Source organism: Penicillium subrubescens, assembly GCF_028828155.1.
Source record: "Penicillium subrubescens strain IBT 31985 chromosome Unknown utg000002l_segment0_segment0, whole genome shotgun sequence".
In the NCBI taxonomy this organism is placed as follows: Eukaryota; Fungi; Ascomycota; class Eurotiomycetes; order Eurotiales; family Aspergillaceae; genus Penicillium; species Penicillium subrubescens.
The window spans coordinates 1,274,122-1,298,565 of NW_026643152.1; the positions used below are offsets into that span (position 1 = coordinate 1,274,122).

Here is a 24,444-nt window from a genome sequence, read left to right on the forward strand (position 1 = left end):
GCCCTGTCACTAAATTCCAATATAAGCATGGCACTACGTGGAAACCCTCAAGCCACACGGGAAGCAAGAGCATACGTACAGTGTTGTCTAGCGAATAGAGACAATTGGATCACAGGCGACACGTCAGTATTACAACTAGTTGATAGTTCACATCGATTTCACGTCAGTGTTTCCATGTAATTTGCGGATACTGAGATGCTTGTCGACACTTTTGACCGTGTTGGTGAAGATGGTGAAGATGGTGAAGATGGTGAAGATGGTGAAGATGGTGAAGACGGTGAAGGTGGTGAAGACGGTGAAGATGGTGTTGAAGCTACGTTGAAGTAGTGAATCACTAATCACGGGCGGTGAGTCGACCAAATAAATCACCCCTAGCGCCACTCGCACCTTGTCCTTGTCCGAGTTACATGCAACACCTGATTTGCTTTTCCTTCGTAGTGCACAGCGTCTCTAAATTCCATATTGATTGGAAGATTATACGGCACTACATAGACAGCAAGCTCTGGTAAAACCCTGATTCACTCTAGTGGCATAATAGATTTTCTTGGAATTCAGAGGAATGTGGGTTGAATTATTCTTTTTGATAAGAAAGAAGCGACTGTGTATAGAAGTGAAAGTACTAACTAATGTCTAATCAACTGTCTTCTTCGTCTAATTAGTGCAGGAATTAATTCTAATGCTGCCCTGTTGTTCCTGATGCGCTCTTGTCCTGTATCCCAACATATTTCAATTACTGCTGAGTATACAACGGTCTCCCTTTTTTGAAGGACAACTATGGTCAACTGTTAAACAAAGCATGATTTGTATAATGTTGAAAGGTCAGTCGGGGGTTGAGGCTAGTTATGAATTGAGGATTTCACGCTTGACATAGGGATCTCTCGACTTTATTCCGATCCGGCTGGATTCCTGATCTGCTGCAGCCTTGAATCACTACGCCAAATTGATGCTGTGCGAATATGTATGCGATTGCATTTTCTTCGTATTGTGGGCTTCCACTTACGTATGTCCCACGAACTTAGAAGGCTACAACTTATTCCTGACTTCTACCAAGCTTATACAGCCCATTGGTCTCATTGGCACCGCTGTCAGCGGTCTACGAGGGACACAAAATATCTCACAATCGCCTGATAAGGAACACCTCCCAGATAGATCAACCCTCGTATCCGACATCCATGACCTGCGACCGCCCGTTGCAAGGATAATGCGATGGGTGGTTCCATACTCTCCTTGGTACTTCGGTCAATGCACTTGGAATTATCGTGGCAGATCGCACATGGAAAAGACAGTCGGGATAGCGCAGAGAATCCGTACTGACAAGAAACACAAGGAACTTTCGGCCAAGGCTCAGCCGACAATTTGTGGGCAGGAAGCAACTCCATCTTTCCCTCTCGTGGAGCCAAACGAAGCCACAGATCGGGTTGCTCTTATAAGCACCGAGTCAGGTGCCGGGGGAATTGCAAGGAGCTGTGTCGGCAGGGGCTGTGTAGATATGGATAGAAAGGCAAGAAAGGCGCGTTAGTCCAATTCAACGCCGTGGCTCGCGGCCCAGTTGCAGAGCCAGCCCAGTCTCCTTCGCTCGGAGGCGAGGACTTGAGGTACTGGGTGGAACAAGTGCATCAAAGTTCAATCGCTTGTGGGCATCCTTGGTAGAAAGAGGGGTGCGATCTGGGTTGCCAGGTGTACGGCCGCCCCAAGCAGGCTGAGCAGGTCTAGGGGTCACATTCACGAAATCAGCAAAGTTGAACTGCTGATCCGGCGTACCCAAGTTGGGAGTGAACGTGGGAAGGACTGCATGCTGGGTGGGGGGAGTGGACGGTGGGAACGCATGGTGCGAACCGCCTACCACGCGAGCCGGGGTAGGCGACTTGGCCAGGTACATGAGCAGGTCTGCGCGATCTTCGTGCTGTTCACTCCGGGCCAGATGGGCATGCTTGGGAGGCGGAGTACAAGGCGGCGAGGATCCCCACATGGAGCTCACATGCCGGAAGCTATGTATAGGCAGATCCGGGTTGTTCTCCTCATCAGATAGGGCTTGATATATAGGAGAAGATAGCTCGGGGATTGTGGTATCGGACATGAACGGGCAAGGGTGCCGGCGAGTTGTCATATGGCAATTGAGGGCCGGTGAGGACGCAGGCAATTGGTGAGAGCTCTTCCACGACAGTCGAGCAGCCTTGGCCGGACGCTCGGTATCAGAATCAGGCCGGACACGCTTGCGGCTGGCCGAGAGCATAGGCTGCATAATGTGGGAATTGAAGGTGACGGCATGCTTGTTGCGGGCTGATCGAGGCGGCTCTTTGGAATATGCTGCGGCTCGGAGGGGAGGGGAGGTCATGGGTGTCTCGCACCGGCTGCGAGAGAAGTCAGAGGAGGAGTCGGAGGGCTTGTCACTGCTGTCCTGCGTCGGCATCAACCCATGAAGTCGGCCATGCTGGTACTTGAGCTTGGCCAGGCCCAATCGGTTCTGTAGACTCAGTGAAACCTATAAGAGCGCCGTCCAGGTCAGCGTGCGTTGATTCTTGACTGGGCGCGAAGGTTCTCGAGGCAGTGAATTGTCTATCTGGCCCTCCTGAGCCATTGCTAGGGCTTGACAAGTCCGGGTGCAATCTGCACCCCAGATACAGACGATCCACTTCCATTCTGAGGCTCTCGAGGTTTGATGTTTTTTTTGAGGTATTCTTGCCTGGGCTATTTCCAGTTTCCGAATGGCCTTCTCTGCGGAGCCAGGCTGTGAGGACAGGGTCATGGCGGGCAAATGAGGGAAAGGAAAGTCGAAGGCAGGGCAAGAGATGATCTTTTGCTGTGGAGGATTAGGCTTGGGCGTTCGCTGCAAGGGCGGGCTGAGTAGAATTGCCGAGTGAGACCCAATTGGCGAGAAGAAAACCGGGGCTACTTTGGCCGAGAATGGAGTCGGACAATTTGGGTGAGACCAGGAAATTACAATGAGAGAGTGTGTGATATGGAGCTTTTATTCTTCGAAAGAAGCATAGCCCACCCTCATCCATCGTCTTTCGAGATACAAAGTGATATTTCGCAGAGCACACGTGGACAGAAACGCGACCGAGCAAGGTGAGAGATTGGAAGACCAAGGCCCTGGTGGTGATTATTCATCGCAGCTGATGCGCTGCAAGACCAGTGGCAGCGCTGTAGGCTCCTTTTCTTGATGATGAATTCTGCTGTATGCGACGAGATATTCCATTCCATTGAGCTGAGGTTGGGGCCGCTCAAAGTTGTAGGTGGGCGAAGCGCGTCGCGTCGTGTCGCGCCGTCGGCATGCCAACAAAGGCGGTAGCGGTGCCAGGATTCTCCACGCCGAGGCTTGCCGGTGTGAGTAGCTTTCTAATGTCCAAAATGCGATCAGTCATGATTCTTGATCGCGCGACGACTTGTTTTGTTTGGGATAGCGGTGCCTGGGTTGGGGCGTTGATTAGGCATACATCGTTCACGAACCAAGGTGAGTACTCCGCCGCGTCTCTTCATACGGGCTACCGCTGCTGCGCATGCTCCGTTGAAGTGTTGAACCGCAGAATTCGGAGTGCTTCCTAAGCTCATGATCATATGATGATTTTCCACAAACTGTGGCAGTGTATTGGTCGTTACCCTTCCCATGAGGGAGTAGCCTGAACTCTTCCTTATCAGCAGGAACACCAAGCTCGCTTGCGTTCAATCACTCATATTTCATACCGTCACATTCTCATCGAATGAAAGCCGTGTCGGCTTCTTTAGCCTTATCCCGGCATTGTAATAAAATCCAGGAAACACGGCCGTCGGGTCTGATGAGGTATCAAACCAGTCGAATAGGCAGCAAGTTCCTGTCACAAGTGGGCATACTTGGTGCAGGGCCAGTTAAGTAGGAAATGAGTCGAACTATTGGAGCGGAGACAATGACTAGATGGCGATACACGGTGTGCAGACTGCGCATAGAGACAAGACGGGCCTACCATCAAGGGGATGGGGCCGTTGGAAACTGTTCAAGGCGGGGGCGAGATGAATGGAGACCGATGCCAATCGACAACTTGACGTGCAGAGAAAATGTCAGTCACACAGTCATCAAGGTATCTAGCTAATCAATACTTACCACTCAACACTCTATACAGGGGCGTATTCGTGAGCGACTATGTTTTTCGGGATTAGCCGTGGCTTTCGGACGCGTTGTTATATATGGACAAGGTACAGTATTTTAGAAGTGCTCAACAAGATACATGTTAGAGCGTATGATGTATCGTCGAGGTGCGGAGTGTAGATAAGGCCCATGCTTGTATCACCCTTGATATCAGCCACACATCAAGCAAGCAGGGCGACGAGGCGTACGTACTTACATGCAAGTTTGACAATCGTCAGAAGGGCCTTGGAAGGAAGAACTGCACTTGGTCAGCACATCGTAGATCAAATCAGAGCGTACAATAGGACCAGTGAGTCCTATGGGTGTTGACCTTGGTACAGGTATGCTGCAATCTGCGCGCTTCGTATTAGAGAGACGGAAGGATGGCCGGGACTATCGAAGTGTTGTATAAGTAGGCCTCCTTCTTATCGTTCAGGGATTTCTGCAGGCTGGTGATTGTATTTATAGATATCGCTCGCCCCATTCTTGGTAGTTCCGTGTCAACGTTGATGTTCAGCATCTCGTAGCGTAGCCTTGCTCACTCCTTACGAGTGTGCTTTCTACCCTTTTCAACGGCGGGCAGATTAGACTGGATTTTCAAGATCAACTTGTGGCTTTGGGTCGATGGTGACTGTCAATTCAACCATGGATTATGGTTGCAGACACTTCTTGCAAACGCTTCTTCAACGGGGCTTTCTGTTCTCACCGTGGCGTTGACTCAACGACCGCACTCGCAACATCACCGTTACATTTTTGTACTATGACTGCTATGCGATGTACATGATACTGGCGTCAGGTTTGCCTCCGCTACCACACCAAGCAATTCACCACTTGCAAGGAACTGAGTCACTTAGTGCCAATCGCGAATCTGCCAAGTTGGACCCTTGGTGTCAACTGCGGTCGCTCTTCCTCTCAGCACTAGGAACCACAATAGAAACTTAACTGGGACCGCGGCATCTATTACTTTTCAAGTGGCGACTTGGTAGCTCCTAGCTCCTGTTTTGTTTAATTACTGTACTTGCATGTCTCTTGTTGTGTGTTTGGTAATAGGTGAATTCATATACATGATTACGGTACATTTCGTTGCCAGATGGGCAAAATATATTATTATTATTAATCAAGTTTATTGTCCGTATCGAGCCCTAAAGCTATGACAGACCACGGGTCTGAGGTTGGGTCTGTTTCCGCTTGGTATAGCTGTTTCCAGACCCCCGCTGCTATGAGTTCCTGGGCGTGAGCCCCATGTATGTACAGTCAGGTCCTTTTCCTCGCCCCAAGCCGCCTATTTGCGCAGGGCATTCGAGCCTTTTGTGGCTCTCCTCGGTGTCTCAACCGGGATGGGTGTCCCCTAGGCTGAGTGCCTAGGCTACCCTTCCTGCTATCCTTCCCCCATCCTCTCAGTTTCCTCCAAGTCCTCTAATCCCCATTCATCATCTCGTCGAGCTCGCTCTGCCAAGGCCAGGTGATGGTCTTGAGGCAGGGCTGCCTTCGTCGTGGCCAAAAATTGTAAGATGGCCTCTGTTGCCTTCGGTTCCCCAAGAAGCCTGCCTTCTGGGCACTCTTCGGCTGCTGACGGTCTGGTGACCCCAGCTCGATCCAGCGCGCGGTACAGCTTGATTCGCTGGTGCTGCCACGCTCGACATTCAAAGAGAACGTGATGCACGGTCTCTTTCGGTGCATCGCCTTTCTCACACGCAGGGCTTTCCCGTGCGTGAATCTGGTGGAGGTGAGCTCCGATAGCCGCATGGCCGCTCTTTAACTGGAAGAAGCGGGTGGCCAGCGGTTTCAGGGCTCGCGATGCGACTGGGTCCAGTGTCCAGCCTCGATACGGTCGATAGGTTCGCTGTTTATAGCGAGAACGCTTTGCTAAATCTCGGGCGAGCCAGACTTGTTTGCGGTTTTGGATATTCTCCGTGCACGTCCGGTTGACAAACGCCAGTGAGAGTCCTGTGATTCCTTCTGGATGGCACCCCGGTCGACTAGCCGCGAGCTTTGCCGCTTCATCAGCTTTCTCATTTCCCTCGATTCCGGCATGGCCGGGCACCCATTGAATGATGGTTTCTCGGCCTCGCTCCTGTAGAGCTCTGGCTGCTGCGTGAGCTCGAAGCGTCAGTTCCTGACCGGGGCCTGCTTGCGTGTGTCGCAGCCTCGCAATCGCGGCTTGGGAATCCAGCAGAACTGTGATTGGACCACTGTCATCCACTTTCAGTGCGGCCTGGAGGGCCTGCACGACTCCCACAAGCTCCGCATCAAAGACTTCTCGTCCCGTTCCAAGGGGAAAGCTCCGGGTCCTCCACTCTCCGCAAGGCTCGTGCCAGGCAATCCCCGCTCCTGTCCGGCCGTTCTCGAGCCTCGACCCATCTGACCAAATCGCGCTGCCTGGTTGCACCGTCCGCGCTGCGGTGAGAGAGTCCTCAGTCCTTTGGACAATGATCCTCCCTAGAAATCCGCTGCCATTACCGCGCCGAGCGCTCTCGAAGCCCGCAGATGGATCGGCTGGGAGGATGTTTGCTAGTTGTCGCGCTAGGTGCTGTCCTAACGACCATGGTCCCCGGCCGTGCGGTTCGGCCCAGAGTCGATTTCCAGGGGTGTGCTCCCCAGGTTGCGCATGTTGGTCGCCCTCCCGAAAACTGACCGGGAGGATTGATCTGGCTGGACTATCGTCCGGTAGGCTAAGCAGCCGAGCCGTGTACCGCAGCTGACGGCCCTCAAGGAGGACCTCGGCCGGCGTTAGACCCGCTTCCCTATTCAAGAGACCCACGGGTGTGGTCTTAAGCATTCCTGTGATCGCACGGGCTTGTCTGTTGATCATCCGCTGCATTCCCGTGATACAGTCCTTTTGGCCGCGCCACCAGAGTTCCGCTCCGTACAGGGCTACCGACTGTACCGCAGCCACCTGGATCCGATGGACCAGGCCTGGCGCTAGGCCTTGTACGCAACATAAGGATTGAACCCGAGATTCTGCATTCCGGGCCTTGCGAAGGCGTGTCTGATAGTGCATCTTTAGTGTGAGGCCGGCGTCTAGCCAGATCCCCAGCCACCGGGTGGCCTCGTGGTTAAATGAGACTGAATGGCCTCCTACCATGATGCGGGCCCGCTGAATTTGATTCCGTAGCTCCTGTCCACGCTTGCGGGTGAACAAGACCGCCTCGGTCTTCTTCGCCTCGAACTGCACGAGGTTGCTCTCACCCCATTCGATTGCAACCTGGGCAGCTTCCTGTAGTTTCTGACATGCTTCCTGGACCGAGTACCCTGGCGCTAGAAAGCCCATATCGTCTGCGAACGACAGCAGCCGTACCCCCGGGATGGCCCTTTCAATTGCGTCGAAGATCCCGCTTAGGTAGATAAGGAACAAAATTGGGGACACCGGGGAACCTTGAGGCACGCCTGAGTCGATCCTGTGGGCTGGACATTGTATATTGTCGATGACGAGCTGGACCAGTCGACCGCTCAGGAACGACTGTACCCATCGGATCAAGTCACCGTCGAAGCCTAGCTCTTGCATGCGAATCACGAGTTTTCTATCGTTGACATGGTCGAACGCGCCCGCCACATCCATGAAAAGAGCCGCCATGAGCTGCTTTTGTTTCCACGCATCGTGAGTGCTCTGGATCAAGCATGCCACGGCATCCACTGCGCTACGTTGTTTGCGGCCACCCATCTGTCCGGGGTGAAGGCTTCCTGTCGTCTCACAGTGATCTGCAATAGCCTCTGCCGCGATCTTTTCCACCACCTTCCCTAGGCAGTTTAGCAGGCTGATGACCCGATATGCCCTGACGAGCGTATGGTCCGGCTTATCGAGTTTTCTCAGTAAGATTCCCTTAGCGGTCTTCCATGCTTGTGGGTGAATGCCTAGCCGGAAGCACTGCCGGGCTAGCGCTACGATCCGTGAGCTATCCCATTCCCACACGAGTCGAAGGGCTCGAAAATTCAGCCTGTCGATGCCGGGCGCCTTTTGAACCGCCTGATGGAACAGGGCTCTCTTGACCGTTGCTTCGTCTATGCACTTGTGGAAAGATCCTGGGAGAACTTCAACAGCCTCCCTGTCGCCCGGCGCTGGTGGAAAGGCGGTTTCTCGGACCAGTGCCTCTTTCTCGCTGATAGACACGGCTATCTCTCCTTGCGGCCCTTTGAGGGTGGGGGTGATGGCTGTTGCTTTGGGCTTGGTGAGCCTAAGCGCTTGCCAGCATCGGGCCGTTTCCTCACACGGGTGGTCTGGGGTGTCCGTCGGCCCTGCCAGGAAGGTTTCCCAGCACGTTCGTTTCGCCCTTCGAATAGTCCTGTAGTAATCGTTCCTTGTTTCTCGAAGGTCGATCGTGGTGATGTGCTGCCCCTGCCACGCTCTTCTCGCCTGGCAGTAGGCCTCGCGCGCCTCTTTGACTTCTCGATTCCACCAGCGTTTGGACCGTGGGGTCACTCGCACTGGCTTCGCATACTGGTTGAGCACTGCCGTAAGCGTTTCCTGCACCCATACTGCCTCTCCCTCGACCTCCTCCGCCGTACTTGCGTCGTCTAGGAGCCCTCTCTGTTCGGCTTCTGCTTGCCACATCTGTTTCGCTTGCTCCAGAGCTTGGCTGTCTGCCTGGAGAGCCTGGATCTGCCACCCCGTCACTTCGTCCGATGGGGGTTCCCATCCGTGCTCTATTGGGGCCCATTCCATCACCAGCAGCTCGTGATCTGACCCGGTTGTGTGGTCCTCATCCACCGTCCACGCCTGCAAGGGCCCCATGTCCACTGTCGTCAAGCTCAGGTCGATAATTGAGATCCCCGGCGTTGTCTTCGGCCGTGTCGGGATCCCTAGCGTGTTGTTGATATAGAGACTTTCGCTCTCGATCAGATCCTCCAGTGGTCTCGCATTCGTGCGACTATTCGCTTGCGGGTTCCATAGCGGGCTATGTGCGTTGAAGTCTCCGAGAAGTAAACATCTACCCTCCAGAACATTGTCCCAGTACACATCCTCTATCGCTCTCCTGCGTTCCTCGATGTCCCCCTGCCAGCATAGACCCGGACCAAGCCAGTTATCATAGCAGTTAATCACGCGGGTTCTTCGCTTCTTTTCCTTCGCTCGGCCCAGCTCCCAGACGTCCACAGCCATGATATATGGGTGATCTATGAGATCTGTACGGGCTTCCACTACCACCTGGTTGAATAAGTCGCGCCGGATTGCCACGGCTACCCGGCGATTTCCCTGTGCTCCCGCCTCGGGCCAGTAGATCTGGTATCCGCCGTGTCGGAATTCATTGCCTATATAAGGTTCTTGAAGGCATACTAGGCCCACCCCTAGCTCTAGCCCAGCCTCGAGTGCCGCAATCGTAATTGCATAGGTCTTGCGGCAGTTGTGTTGTAGGATGCGCATTATTGATCAGATTGGTCATCCACCGTCGCGTTAGTCCCTTCCGAGGCGTCGTCACTGAGGTCCATCGCTTCCTCTGCTCTTGGCTGTCGGTCTGCGGGGGATTGCCGATTCGTCGGGGCTAAACCCTCCGAGGCTACGCTGCTACGCACTCCCGCGGTAGGCCTTTGCAAATCGATCGTGGGTGATCCCGGGCGATTCGGGGCCGACGGCACCGAGTCGCTTCGATAGGCTTCCCTGCTATCCCGTTGCTGCTTTCGAGCCGCACGCCTAGCTGGGCAATTTCCAGCGGTGGCGGAATGTGGCCCTCCACAGTTACCACATTTCGCGGGCGTGTGTTGGCAGGCGGTGCCTGCCTTAGCCGAGCATTCTACTACGCGACAAGTGTGCTCGTGTCCCTCATGTGGGCCCGCACAGATAAAGCAACATGGCGGATTGCTCCCACAGGCTTTGAAGCTGCGATGGCCAAGGCGGCAGCATCGAGGGCAGACCGTATCTACCCCCACTTCCCAGTAGTGTTCTGTCTTATACCGGTTTCCTCCAAACCGAATCCCATGGATCAGAAGCTCCCGGGCCTCCTCGAGGGACCCTACAGTGACGACGATAGTAGACCATTTCCTGCTGCCATCCTGCATATCCCTGTGTCGCCGAAGCCACGTAGGGTCTCTCTTCAGTCGGATCCGGCTTCCTAGTTCGATTTCCTCCCTGGCAAGGCCTAGTCCACAGCTTAGGTAGCGACGAGTCGGAACTCCGTGCACCTTGACTCGGTACCACTGCTCCGGTAGCTCGGCCGAAATGATTGCCGGATCTGCCTGTCGTGCTGCCGCAACCACCAAGTCCCAGTAGGCAGGTACTAGCATAGACCCTAGAGCTTCTTTCTCCAAGAGCACGGTGACCGCACCAGTGCTACTATATCCCGCATCAATTACCCGGACGAAGCCTGGGAATTCGGCTTGGGCAAGTCCGCGGTTGACCGCAAGGATGATGTCCTCTTTGTCCACACGGGGGGCCGTTTGGCTCTGCTCGCGTCGAAAGACAATTCGTCTGGCTTCTTTCGGGGCGTTTTTCGCCGGCGTAAGCGCACTAGGTTGGGCTTTCTTGCTTGGGTCGGTTCTTTTTGACTGTTTTCTCTTGTGTACAACTTCTTGCCAACCGTGCCCTCCAGGCTTGGTGGCCAGCAGTGCGGCGATGTCCGCGAAGCTCGATGACGGTTGGTTGTGACGAGATACGGGCTTAGGTCCTGGTACGTAGTCTTGAGCGCGGGCTCGGAGATGGTCTTGATCGTGAGTGCGGAGTGTTTTTGGCACCGTTGGCCCACGCTCAGTGGACTGTGGCACTGCGGTTTGCTCTGGCGTCGCCTTTCGAACTTGTTCTAGTTCAGCCCGAAGCTGGGTGACTTCGCTTTCCAGTGTGGCGATGCGTTCTTTGAGCAGGTCTTCCTGAGCCTGCTGTTCAGCCTTCCAGCTCTCTAGGTCTTCGGCCAACTGTGTCTGTATCTGTTCCAGCCGGTCCTGGTACACCCTTTGCACTTGCGCTAGGAGGCCTGCGAGTGCTTTACCCGTGTCCTCAACATCTGTATCCAAAGTGGCTCGCCCCAGCACCCGGGACGCCTTCCGCTTGACATTTCGAGCCTCGAGGGCCCTATGAGGAGTCGTTTCACGTGCAGGTTCGGTCAGCGACTGCCCCAGTTCAATCAAAGGCGCTGGGACTGTATCAGAAAGCCAGCGATTTGGCGTTGGAGTTTCGAGCCCACCGCACAGTGATGAGCTGCGGTCGGGAAGATCAAGGAACGACGCGTTCATTCCACCACCACCACGTGGTTCTAGGACCTCCATGGTGGTTTAAAGTGGCCGTAAGGCCTCTCTCGATTGGTTGACGCGTAAAAATTACGTGTTTTCGATAGGTGCTGATTTTTGGTTTTCTCGCTCCTTATTACCCCTTACGGATAATGGAGCGAGATATTCAACCATTCCTTATTGAAGTTGTCACACAACAAAGGCTTGCTGGATTTCAGTTGATTGAAAATCTTGCATTGTAGCTGCCAGGACAATTCTCAGCCGACCGATGCTCGATGTCGCAGACGCTTCCCGAGAGCCGATCCGTTGTCTTGAATCAGTGCGCCGGGGGATCTAACGGCCGAAGATTGCGCTCATAACTTGATTTAGTACATATGTTGTAAAATATAAGAGGAAGCCTGATTGCTTTTCTCAAAAGGGCCCCGGTAGAGGATGAAGCTGATTGTAAATCAACCTAACGGGTGGTATGAGCCTATTCTTCGGGATAAGAGCGCATCCCGGAGCGAATACTAAGACAGTGAGGTTGGAGAGGAGAGAGAAGGAAGAAGCGCTGGAGGTACGATCAACACTTCGGCCTCCGCCAACCAGATCGCTCAAAACTAACTAGCCTATCTAGACGCGGTTCCCCAGTGTCATATAACGCTACATATAGGTACTCGAGAATTGATTCCGGTGATGCGGCTTGGTTCCGGATCTGCACAAGCCTCAAAATCACAACAGGACAAAATGGCCGCCAAGGTGACAGACGGGCTGTCGCAACTGAATGATCTTGTCAGAACATGGAGCAGTTACTTACAGCTGCCTCTCATTGGTTTCCTTCGTCCCCCGCCTTTCTTGGTGTTTGTATGTAATTACGGGGTTCCGAGACAACACTTTTAAGTCACTCTCAAGTATCCCATGGATCCTCTAAGACACGGAGGAATTAGTCCCATCCACATATCAACTATGGACTAACTCTGCAGTTGTGTATTTAACATGTCCTCTGCGTGCCACTCATTTTATCAATCAATCATTTTAATCTTGAATTGGTTCCGCTGGATCTCATTCGCTAAATATGCATACTAGTCCATACACTTTTAGCTTGTGCTGATAGATCTCAATGCCAACGTATACCATGTATCACACCCTAGGTGACGATATACTTTCAGTAGGCTTCTTGTCTTAAGCTACCGGAATATGAACGCGGAGGGATTCTGCCGAATAGATCGTGTATATACGTAAGAACATTTATGGTGAGCATGAACCCGCGCAGAGAGGTTATGAATGGATCTTTTTGAATATACGTCGGCCTGTACTGTAGTGAAGGGGGTTAGGTGGGGCTTGATAGTGAGGTGAAAAATGTTAGACACAAAAGTCAAGAGCAATTTGTAACATGCTCTTGGATCGATGACTTCACTATACCAGCATGTATGTAAGAATATACTCTACAAGTCAGGGTAGAGGCCTGTCAATCAGGTAGGAGAAAGGGACCAAGTTAGGATGTCCGGAAAGTCAAAGACTGTTTCTTGAGGAGCATGGAATCTCCTCCTCATTACTCAGTTTATATACATCCTCATGATTCAGAACAGGAAGGAGATGCATCCTAGAATAGAGGGGGGAGCAAGATGAACACGAGGCTTTGCATCCCTTCACCAGGGATCTTCCCTGTAGGTGCTCCCTGGGGTGTTGATAACGGACCGTCGGTGAAGTGTTGCCGAAAGGCTGCCGATCTGCCAGGCCCGACGCCTCAGGCACCAATGTGTGAATAACCTCATGTTAAGGTATATCATAACACTGTACTTGAAGTCAAAAAGCATGGGTAAATTCAAGCACGGTGGAAATCCGGTATCGGCGATCGGACGCCTGTTGCGCCTATCAGCAGCAAGGTTACTGACGCCGGATTAGGATAACACCACTGCCGGGTGGAATCGCAGGGTGCGCCTGTTTTTTGAAATCCGTCGTATGGTAATTTTTCACATTTCTTCAAAAAACACAAAAGCGGTAGGACTCAAAATTGAAATACTTTAGTACGGCCAAACATAAGCGCATCGCAAGAAAGCCTCCTGTGCACCACGGCACTTCCTACCCGCCTGTGACCACCCCAATGCAGGCCACGGAAATATGAAAGTGTAGAAGTGGCTATGCAAGTCACTCTCCAGTATAGATGAAGCAAATCGTCAAGCTTTATCCTACCAATCTAACCAAAAAGATTGGACAATCCGCCAAAAAACGGCCTAATAGGGTAGTGTCGGAGCAAGCTGCGACAGTAATGGCTAGTAATCCTAATAGGCGAATGAGGTCGAGGATAGGAGCAAGTGGAACCAATCTTGGATGCAAAGGTTGATTGATTGAAGAAAGAACGAATGTCCTGGGGTGAAATACCCCATGTATGGCTAAGGTACGCGGTGTTACGACGTCCGCAATGCCGAAGATACCAAATTACTATACAAAACATACGAGAAAGTGGGTCACTGAGTATAACCCCTGTTCAGGCGGTAAGTTACCACTCCATGTCTCGACAGATAGTAGTCGGGATCGCCCCACTGAATGCACAAAGAAGCTCCCAGTTGCCAATGGCAAGCAAGTACACAATCCAGTCAAGGCTTCGCAACATTCTGTGAAACCGCCTATTAAGAGAACGAACACGTATCGATGAATTATCGCTTAACACTTTTTCATTCCTGAGTTTGAGTCATCTCTTTCGGAAGATGTTGGAGGAGGCTGCAATAAATAATTGCTGTTCATATGATGCAGGATGTGAAGCACCAGTCGTTGCATGCGCACTTGGGTGCCGGTTGGGGGATTTTTTAACCCTGCAGTAGATATATATCGGAACAACAGTAACACCGCCGTATATCCCAAGCCCGAACGTGGTTTGTGTTTTATGGAATCGCTAAAATGTGACCTGACTGCGTCTGTGTTGTTCGGGTCATCTAATTTCAAATGCGAGTCCGACGACGAGGCTGCGTAGAGAACCATCGATAAGAATCGCAGGGAGCTTTGGTGGACCGTCTGAGCCAGTCGCCTCAGAGCTACTTGCCTCCCCGTTCTGAGAAAACGTGACCGGCTAATTGATCGACTTTTGTGAGGATATGGCCAAGTAACACCAGGAACCTGTCTTTGAAGAGACGTATTCCCATTCCACATGCTAGTATGATTCGGGGTCAGCTCAAATTTATCGGGGATTGAAACTCGAAAGGGTGCTTGCGCTGTCGGTCGGGTGGTGCAGAGTGGGTCTTCCGCCATCCTCCACATCACGCATACAAGGAATCTCAAGAAAGTAATTTCATCACAACCAGCCTGCATTGAGAAATACGGGGCCCAGTCCACAGTGTTAGGTTTATAATAAGTCGAGTTGCGGATAGATGACGTGGTGCAAGATTTTGTGAACTTGTAAATGTGCGAAAAACGTCACGGTGTGAAGTGAGATGCGACAAGCCTTTTAAGGACGCGAACGAACCTAACCGTCTACCGCCACATCCGCACAACCATCAATATCGCCTATCTATACTAGACTTCAATGACGGTTGGATCTAGCCTTCCTCAACATTCTTTGAAACAGGCAACGTGCTAGAAGATAATCTTCCGGCCCGCAAATTCTCGCAAGAAGCCCAGCTGCAAGTTTAATCTGAGGTGCCTCCAGTTAAGAAAGCCATCATGAAGTTTAGAGCTGTTGAGGCGTTGAAGCTTCAACAACAACAGGATTGACGTGTGTTGAAAGTTGTTTCATCGGCCGGCATTTTAATGCTGGTACGGGGACTTAGAAAAGGCCCAAGCGCAAGTAGACATTTGTTGGCACCTGGAGTCTCCACACATAAATACGACAGAGTCAAGACATATGGTCAACTACAGAAAACGACTCCCCAATGGCTACTCCTCTGAGTCGCGTTAAAAAAGAACAGTTGCGGAAACGTCGAAATAATCTCTTGCGCCGCCATAATGAATTTTGGCTTCTATATGCGATAAAAAGCTGGCTTATCATGGAAATGCCAGACGGGCAGATATTCACGTACCATTCCCATCCTGATAGTGCACCTCCTAGTCGTGCGAAAATCGTAAGATGGCCACTTTCTAGGGTTGATTCGGCCTTACCGCTGAAGAGATTATAGGAGCAGCAATCCAAACCAACCGGACGGAAAACACCGCGCGATTATGAAGCTGTGGGACAGAATCCGCCGCTAATTGAACAAAAGACTTCCACGATCGAGCCACTGATCCGACAGGAGAGCATTTGGGATCGTCTGGCCTGGTACATACAGCAGAATGGTATATCAAAAGGAGGCTGATTCCATTGGAGTGAAGGTGCATGTCTCTGACATGTTTTCAGAGGCAGTGATACTAAACATTTCAAATGTTTGATGGATTTTGGCTTTGTTTTCTATGCTGGATTGGGAGTCGACTTATCTTTCCGGGCTCGTTTAGGTACAGAGAATATTGAAAATATTTTCTCCTCCGGACACACCCTTTCTTTCCTAGCATCCCACTCTGATTATCCTAAGCCGGATAAGGCAGACGCTCGACGTCTCTGAGTAGAAGCTAGCTGGATGGTTGGCCAACAGGGACCTCTTGAGGTTCGACGATCTAGGCCCAGTTGGTGCATCCTGGGGAATCTTTTTCGTGGAAGATTTTAGTCGAGATTCAATGTCTATCTAATTACTGCCCTTTAAAGCAGGTAAATCCAACTAGTTTCATGACAGGAGTCCTCCATAGTCTCAGCTGATCCATTATGCATCACTCGAAATCAGCTTCTCGTGGTGGCGGTGTCGGGGACGAATGTGTTCACTTCGCGACAATTGAGAAGCTGGATCGTGTCCCAAAGAGCGTCATGTAACTCGGTCAACAGATGTGATAAAAGTATGACCAGTGGACCTACTAGAAAACCCATGTGGCTCTCTGGCCCTTGCATATCTCGAATGGGAATAATGTGCTCGCGGCGACTCCTGAAATTAGCATATGCCTCACCCAGGTCCGAGATGTTCATACCCGATGATGCAGATGCTTGCCCGGCTGTTTCACTGGATAGGAAAGCTAATTGGCGGTTAGCTTGCTATATGAGAGAGATCAGATTCACTCACCGCAACGATAGCAAGAAGCATAATTCCCACAACCAAATTCAAGACAATTGCCATGATCTACTACCTGGCGGGTCTCTGGGAAATGGCACAGGCTTGTAGGGGTAGACCTAGTGAATTTATACAAAGCCACGTAATAGATCTCGGATTACCGGCCTCATAAAGATGCCTTCAATATCTGGGTGTAGTATCTTTAAAGAGGCGGAGTCATAAAAGGTCTAGTAAGGATGGGCTATCCTATGAATATTTAACCCTCACCTCACGAGCTAGATTCTCCATAAGACGATGACCCTTTGCAAAGCTTCCGATCTCATCTCTCAACTCTGACAGATTGAATCAGTACGGTCTCTCTCGTACGACACAACATGAACGATGGTAAGAGATGGTAATGACAAAGATGGCGCGAATGCGACCGTGTTACACTAGAGCAGTGCTGACAGCCGACTAGGGTCTCCTCGAGTATCTCTCCCATTCAAAGCCCAGCATCTTATATTACGAGAAATGCAAGGTCTTTTGGAGAATTGTTGCTTCCACTTCCTCCAGCAATACCTGCCACAAGAATCTCTCGCCCACGGATGGACCTGTCCAGAAGCCGTTGAGCTACATAAGGCTTTCTGGTTCTTGTTAAGACAGAAGAAAAACCTGCGGTCACAGTCGCAACCCATTCATAAAATCATTGCGACGATTCGAAAATGGCGACATGTGATCCCAAGCATTAGACACGCTGCCGTCCACCGCACCTGGCAAGACTCCGCAGTGTTGTTGAAAATGTGCCGAGCCGCAGTGCTTTTCACCAGGTCTCTTGGCAGTTTCGAGAGCTCCAATTCGCTTCTGAAACTGTGTCATTTTCTACAAGACCAGCTAGCACATCTAGACTTCCAGTCTACGCAACTGGGATGCAAGATCCGAAATTTGACATCTCTGCATCATAGGTCATCGTCACGATTAACTTCTCGCCAGTTGGCGCTACTTCCTGAAGCGGCGAGAAGGATTTTGCAACGCTATGACGAAGATTCTACTTTGAAAATTGAGAGGTATTTACATGAATGTTTCCTGTAAGTCGGAAGTTTTGTTGGCTTAGATTAGTATTCTAGCCGGGGCGCAATCAATGGAATGACAACGTAATCTGCAAACCTAAGCCCACGGGTCGCTCATGTTCGCCGAGATCTGATGCCATCCCTGAATCCCAGATTCCAGACTCAGTGATTTATCGAAAAAACCAGCTTTCATAGCCATTCAGTTGGTGAATCGTTATTCGTCTGTATTCCGCATTGTTCTTTCCATTGTTTGATTGCCTCGGACTCATCCGTATGAGATTTGTCAAGCGCGATCTGCAAGAGAATGACGGCTCGGATCAAGCGCGGATCTTTGGCAGGGACAGCGGCGGGATTGAAATGATACTCCAAAGCCAGGGTTTGGATGGTGTCCATTACCGTATCGGCAAGTTGGTGAAAAATCTGGAATGACTTCCTATAGAAGTCGTTCTCACGTTCTTGTTGGTTGTGTTGGCGCAGCTTTTCATCTTTTAACTGCGATAGAGTTTGCGGAGGGCCATTTTTCCAGCGCCGTAAGCGTGAGTGAGTAGTCTCCAAAGCCATCGTGGATCCACAGCATTTGGCCAGGTGATGATCCAATGCAGTAATCTCGGGCCTTGCGCCGGCGCCAGGAAGGTTGACTGGCGGTAGGTTCATGGGTAGTATCTTAATTGAATTGGTATTCCGACTGTAGATACTAGGGGCACTGTATCTAGGATCTGTAAATTTTGGAGTGGACATTTTTCTGACATGAGAAAGCGTGCAAGTAATCAATTATTGGATATGGTGGGTAATAGCGTAAATGAAATGTACAAGAGGTGTCGATTACAAAAGCGGCGCGGACAGTCTTTATGGACGTTTCAACACGCCTACGAAACTGCTAACATACTCAAGTTGTTGAGTACGTGTAGAAGGTTCACTGGTCTCTGCAACGTCATCGATGACGATCAAATCAACCATTTGCTAGATAAAATATCAATAGTGTCTCGAACCTTTAGCTAGTGGAAACGCATTGTTGCGGAAGGCGTTGAAGCAAAATAAAAGATGCGCCTATTCTATCCCGCCCGCTGTGATTGGCCCACTACAAACACTACAGTTACATTTTTCTTCTTTTCGATGACAATTCCTCGATTTGGATCCTGCGTTTTTTGCCTCGCATGCAGTAACAGCGCCTGTTCGGCGGCCAAACGGACATTTGATGATCGGGACGGCCAAATGGAGCATAGGCTTTCTGATTGGCCAAGAGGTCGTGTACGGATTTTGGCATGCCCCCAATTCGATGATGGAAATCCATATCGGCAATTTCAATCGTGATTTCTTCTTCTAGGCTATGCACCCAAAACGCGATTTCCTTGCGGAAATAACCACAGCCTGTACAGCAGTCTTGGAGGTCCACGCTGCCTAAATACTCGCCCATCCCAGTTTGAAATCTCGCCGCCCCGGGAAATTCCGTCAAAACGTGATGGACGATTTCTGCCGACCGTGGGTGGGTACACAGCACGGAACCTCGACAGTGAAGCATCCCTTGATTTTTGGGAAACTCATCCATTTCAAAGAAAAATGTTGCGGATGCGAGCATCGTTCTGACCAGCTCGTCCGACACGGTAAATGCCAATGAGGACAACATCGGCAGCTGCGTGATGTCGTCCAAATCGGGGAGCGGGCCGGGGATGGCTTGATCCAAGCGGAGTACGTCGGATCGGGCGGACAGTGGGAGATAATTCAAGGCTTCCGCAAACCCCTGTGCCCCATCCATACATGGTGAGTGTAAAGTGGCTTGAATCAGTCGAGGCAGAGCACCATCATGGAGTTTTCGAGCGCTATTTTTCGGGGACCCGGCTGAGGATGGTGAAAACCCTGTTCCCACTGACAGCAACAAGTCGTGCTTCTTGGCCGTAGGCCAGATGACGCTTGATTCTCGAAGCGCGATAGCAAGGGGGTTGTTGGCTCGCACTCCTCCATCCTGCAAGCTGCCTAGGCCAGGCAAGTTTTGGGTGGAAAAGTAACTTGGTTTGGTCAGCAACACATCCGTAACATTGTGAGGGGGAGGGGCTTACAATGGTGCGGCTACGCTAGATGCTGCTCTGCAGACTGTGTTAGCGGCTTCCTTCATAGAAAATTGGCATGGGTCTCAGTGGAAGCACTTACGCCTGCCACAGAAATGGGTTTTCGAGCTCGCCCCCAGGTGTCCAAAACTGGTAGGCCGCATCAGGATCTCGCTGACCAGCACCGCGATAATTCGCTATGACGCAGGCTTTTCCGTCTGCAGCACGACTAGCTACAACGGCGACTCGACATCCAACCGGCGATGCTCTGGAGACATCAAAGATCCGACGGTCTGGTCCCACGGCATCTTGCAGCACTTCAATCAGCCCCTGAGCATCATATCGGCCGCCTTTGAAGAGGTTGAATGCCGAGCCAATCCAGTGTAACCAACGGAGAAAGAACGGTATGGAATGGCCGCGAAAGATTTTTCGTGCTAGTGTCGGAAATTTTTGGAAACAGTTGGTGACGGAAGACTGGTTGAGGAATATTTCTATGGCCGTCAAGGCCCCTGAGAGGTCTTGTGAGCGTTACTCGTCCAGGACAGTGAAACTGAGACCTACCGACGCTAGTTCCAACACAAAGATCGACTATTTCCGCAATGGAAACCCCTAGACGAGTCTCAAGAACCATGAGAAGACCAGGTTGAATGATACCTCGAACTCCACCGCCATCGAGGCTGAGGATAATGGGATGCTTGGTCGGTGGGAGTTGGCGGAATATGATACCACACTCGTCATTGCAAATGGGGCATCGACTTAGCTCGATATGGTACTCGGCTTGGTGACTTGGCTCACCGAAAATGGTCAAACAATTCTCGCAGATACCATGCTGGCATGGCAGCATGTGCTCTGGTGGGCGAAACAAGCACACCAGGCAGACGGTTGAAGAGACCGATTGCCCGTATTGCTGATGGAATCGCTGCATGCAGTCCCTCCGAATTACCGCAGACGACCTCAAAGGGGTCATTTGTGTGACTAGATTCTCGAAATAACGAGCGATTTCCGTAGAACCTTCTGTAGAGTGGTGGTATAGCAGCTGTTTGCATGTTTCCTCGTACAAAGTCGCAAAGACAATGCCCGGTGGGAACCCTAGAACAGTCAGCTTTTACACGGCGAATGTGATCACGAGATAGAGACTTACTATGCATGCCCGGTGGGTAAGCATCCATGAGAAGCGCCGAAGCAATGAATTCATTCATTTGTTCCTGCGACAACGAAGGGGCTGTAAATCGATCAAAGTGTCGACGGACGTGGTTGATTTGGACACAGGCAGGAGGAAAGCCTTGGCGGGCGATTGCTAACAGATCCAAAGAGCCACGATTGGAGAATCGGGCTTCACCCATGAGGCTCGCTTTCCAGAACGCATTCAGATGTACTGCAGAGAATAAACGCCCTTCGTTTTCCTCCTCGTCTCGAACTTGTGTCAGGCGAGCTTGGAGTAGCCGGCGAAGAGGCTCGAACATGGCGACATCAGACAAATCACTCCTTCGTCTCAGATCGAGAAAGATAACTTCCTTGGTCTCCAACCCAATCTCCACTATATTTGACTCCGTAGTTCCCGAACTTGAACTTTCTTGCCTCGTCAGGACAATGACAACGCGCATGGATGACATTACTGGGTGTTTCCCAAACGCCAGGCGCCGGCCAGGTTCTGCCAGGAACTCTTGTGCCGCCCTTCTGTCCAACACGGAGTCGATGAACAAACATATAATCTGAGTCCAGGGCAGTAGAAGCTGCCCGTGGATGATTTGTTGCAGAGCTTCCAGGGATAGCGATGAGTCTCCTAGTGGGACCATGTGCCTTTTGCACGATGTCTTGGTAGATTGGGAAGAGGGTTTGCCACGTTGACCTTTGTATTTGGGAAGCCCCAGATTGCTTTCAGCGAAAAGAATGGGATTTCTGGAGCAGGTCGTATTGGTACTAATGTGGAGATTCACGAGACCCGTACCACCTTGTCGAGTCACATTGTTGAGAGGGAAGAGGGCACGCAGAGCTCGAATTCGACTTGGCCCTCCGACAAAGTAAAGGAGGTGCGGACATTGAGATTTGGGGTGCGGCAATCCCTGGACAAGCTCTTCGAGTCGGGAAAAGTCAACCAAAGACCAAAGTCCGTCATCATTAACAAGATCTAGCCACGCCGCCATGGAGATTCATACATGGATTATAACGGGATATCGTCTCTGCTTTATAGCAGCTGTGAGTTTCCAAGTCAGGTTATAACTAGAAGACTTGAAGAATCAATTTTTTAAGACGGCTTCAATAGTGACTTCCGGAGCGACTGTTGCGTTGCACCCGTTTTCTGATATTTGTAAAGTCCTCATAAACCCTTCCATGGCAGGAATCGCAGATTTTAAACATAATCAAAAACTTGCTTACATGTAAATTCTGGATTCCGTAGGCCTCCTTGTGATAAATATCAAACTTTGTGCCCAGAATCCTGACTGAATGACTTGTATGTAATGAGGTCTTCATCGGAGATCATGACACGCTCCCCTACTTTCCGCGATGTCTCGGTGCAAAGAACTGATAAGCACTGCATTGCAGAATCTCGGTATATGAAAATGCTTGAAGAGGAAGAAAATATGGAGGTGCGATACAACCTTACGATCAGTGTCGCAAACTGGGCTCTTCTGGCTGGGTATCTTGTGGTACCTGGCACTTTTACCACGTTGCAAGGGTCGAGCCAGATGGAAAAAGTATTGACTACCAATGGCACCGGTCGTGCAATCCTTCACACTATACAGAATCCTCCGCTGTTGGTCATTGCATGCATTCTATTTGCAAGCGGGGTTGCGGCTTTGGTCTGGCTATTGCGTCAGCCTAAGCTTCGGATAAATTACGTATGGCTAATCAACAAATTATTCATGTAAGTTTACTACCGATCGGTATATTGAGTTAGAGCTGAATCAGGTCAGGCCAATGTCCTTAAATGCTGCTGCTGGGTTGCTTACTACGCTTATCAACGTGTGCACATCTAAGGGCCGGAACTGGTCAGTCATGGCCATAGCAACAGTCGTCGTGACAGGGTCGACGATGGTGATTTTCACAACCCTTTTTGTATTTTACAAGTTTTACTTGTTAGAAGAGGTTAAAAAGCAGCACGAGATACTCACGCACTTTCAAATTCAGAACCGTCGGAGTGTTCTCTAAGGCCAAGCGGACGAAGAACGAAACTTGGTGGTGGAGTCTTTTCCGTTTACAATGTCCATTAAGAAGCGAGAGAGAAATTTTAATTTTAACTTAAGACAGCAGTACTTCTAGCAAACATATTGCATTGCACATTCTTGTAGCTTTCAGTATCTGTGGTGCTGTATTCGATGCTCTAAACGTGATATCGTTCCCGGTCTACTTGAGCATTATAAAGTCACGTAAATAATCTTGAAAACTCACGCTCAATAAGAACTCCAACTGCGCAAATTTTAAACGATGAATTATACTGAACTGTACAATGCTACTTAAGCTAAGCATTTAACTTTTATGAATCTTGAATCTATTCATCGGGTTACAATTTCGAGTGATCGCGGTGATAAAACCGTCTAGAGGAGCATGTACTTTCCGTCGTGTACGAATCGGGCTGTACAAAATCCTAGCGACTGATACGAGTGCTTAGCATTTGCAACGGCGATCTTGTATAGCGGTGCAAGAGTAAGACATTATTTTTCTAGATTAGCTGTCACTTCTGAAGAGTATGCCTCAATATTTCAGGTAGGGGTGGCAGAAGCTTGACGGGTCATGGAGGACACGGAGCCATGTTTAGATTATTTGCACTGTCAGGTTACAGAGATGTTCTAAAAACATCTGGAGGAGGTGGTATGCCTCAAGATTTGCTATATGATGGGGATGTCAATTTTCTTGAGTTCATCTGCTTACAACAGTTCCATTTGGATTGCTAGCGATCTGTGGATAAGATATAAGCCGCAGCTACTTGCATTGCAATGCGTGTTCACCGAAAACGCGTGAAACAACCTGTTGTTCCCAGGAAACTTTAAAATGCCCCTCCCTGCGCATAATATTTATAGGACATCAAGATCTTGCAGTTTGTACACAAGAGAGATACATGGACTTTATGATCACCTCACATTTGATTAACGAATTGGATAAATTACCAAGAGTCCGAGCTAGCAGCAACAAAGTCTGTTCGCACTACAGTATTCTGTAAATATTTGAAGCGACTCTTCGAATATATAATATGCTACAGAAACCCAATGAACATTTGATTTAATCACTCATTTGACCATCGAGGCCCTCATCATGCCACCACCGCACAGCTCTATAAGCGGTATCAAAAAGCCAAGCAAAGGGAAGCCGAGAGATTCAGGTCTTGAACAGATCGAACTAGCAGTAAATGAAGGAAAATTACACCCCGCAAAGGCTGCAATGGCTGTGGATCAAGCAGTTTTGTCTGATGCTAGCAGCCGACATGAACAACACGACGACGTTGGGCACGAAGGTCAGAGCAGTTCCCATGCTGGTGAACAGTCATCCTCCACAGCGCACAAGGCCCCTGCCGCAGCCACTATAAAAGCAGGAGACGACAGTGATACCGATATGAGCGAAGCGGACTCACACTCGGGAGCTACTGCCGAGACATCTTTGAGGGGGGTGTCTCTTGATGGAGTTGGGCCTACACCATATAGCCAAAGAGACGACACTTTGCGGGACCACGGCGATGCAGCCTCTGAAGACGGTGAAAATCTCGGCCGCTTGGATCCACTGCCGGGCCCTTCATCTGGTCAGCCATCCAACAGCACCCCAACAGCACCCCAGTTCACGACGATCTTATTGATGGATGGGGAACTTTCCGCGGGTCGACGTTTGTGATTATCCGATCCGGACCACGTCAATCGGCCATGTATAGATTTGAATATCGCCCCAATTACGAAAATGAGGAAATGCACAATATCTCGGATGAAGAATCTCGCATTTCGTCACTGAGAGACAAGGATAGCTCCGGCAAGAAACACTGGCGGTATTCGCGCGATAACGTCGAGGACATATATGGGGTGACTTCCGAAGTGTGCAATCCGTACAAAGAGTACAAGAACCCTCCCTGTGTTTGGGTG

At 50.6% G+C, this 24,444-nt stretch overlaps 4 protein-coding genes across 4 annotated transcripts; all 4 read right to left on the bottom strand.

Moving 5' to 3' along the window:
• Positions 1-147: 147 nt before the first annotated feature.
• Positions 148-461, bottom strand: N7473_001865 (uncharacterized protein; the record flags this gene model as incomplete). The annotated part of the gene is made up of 2 exons (XM_057147805.1): positions 148-313; positions 388-461. The coding sequence occupies 2 exons, from the start codon at positions 459-461 to the stop codon at positions 148-150; spliced, it is 240 nt and encodes a 79-aa protein (XP_057011459.1).
• Positions 462-1,525: 1,064 nt separating this feature from the next.
• Positions 1,526-2,746, bottom strand: N7473_001866 (uncharacterized protein; the record flags this gene model as incomplete). Its single annotated transcript, XM_057147806.1, has 2 exons — positions 1,526-2,464; positions 2,627-2,746. 2 exons carry the CDS (start codon positions 2,744-2,746, stop codon positions 1,526-1,528), a joined length of 1,059 nt encoding a protein of 352 aa, XP_057011460.1.
• Positions 2,747-5,480: 2,734 nt separating this feature from the next.
• On the bottom strand, positions 5,481-9,197 carry N7473_001867 (uncharacterized protein; the record flags this gene model as incomplete). Its single annotated transcript, XM_057147807.1, has 1 exon — positions 5,481-9,197. One exon carries the CDS (start codon positions 9,195-9,197, stop codon positions 5,481-5,483), a length of 3,717 nt encoding a protein of 1,238 aa, XP_057011461.1.
• Positions 9,198-9,457: 260 nt separating this feature from the next.
• On the bottom strand, positions 9,458-11,290 carry N7473_001868 (uncharacterized protein; the record flags this gene model as incomplete). The annotated part of the gene is made up of 1 exon (XM_057147808.1): positions 9,458-11,290. One exon carries the CDS (start codon positions 11,288-11,290, stop codon positions 9,458-9,460), a length of 1,833 nt encoding a protein of 610 aa, XP_057011462.1.
• Between the last annotated feature and the right edge of the window lie 13,154 nt (positions 11,291-24,444).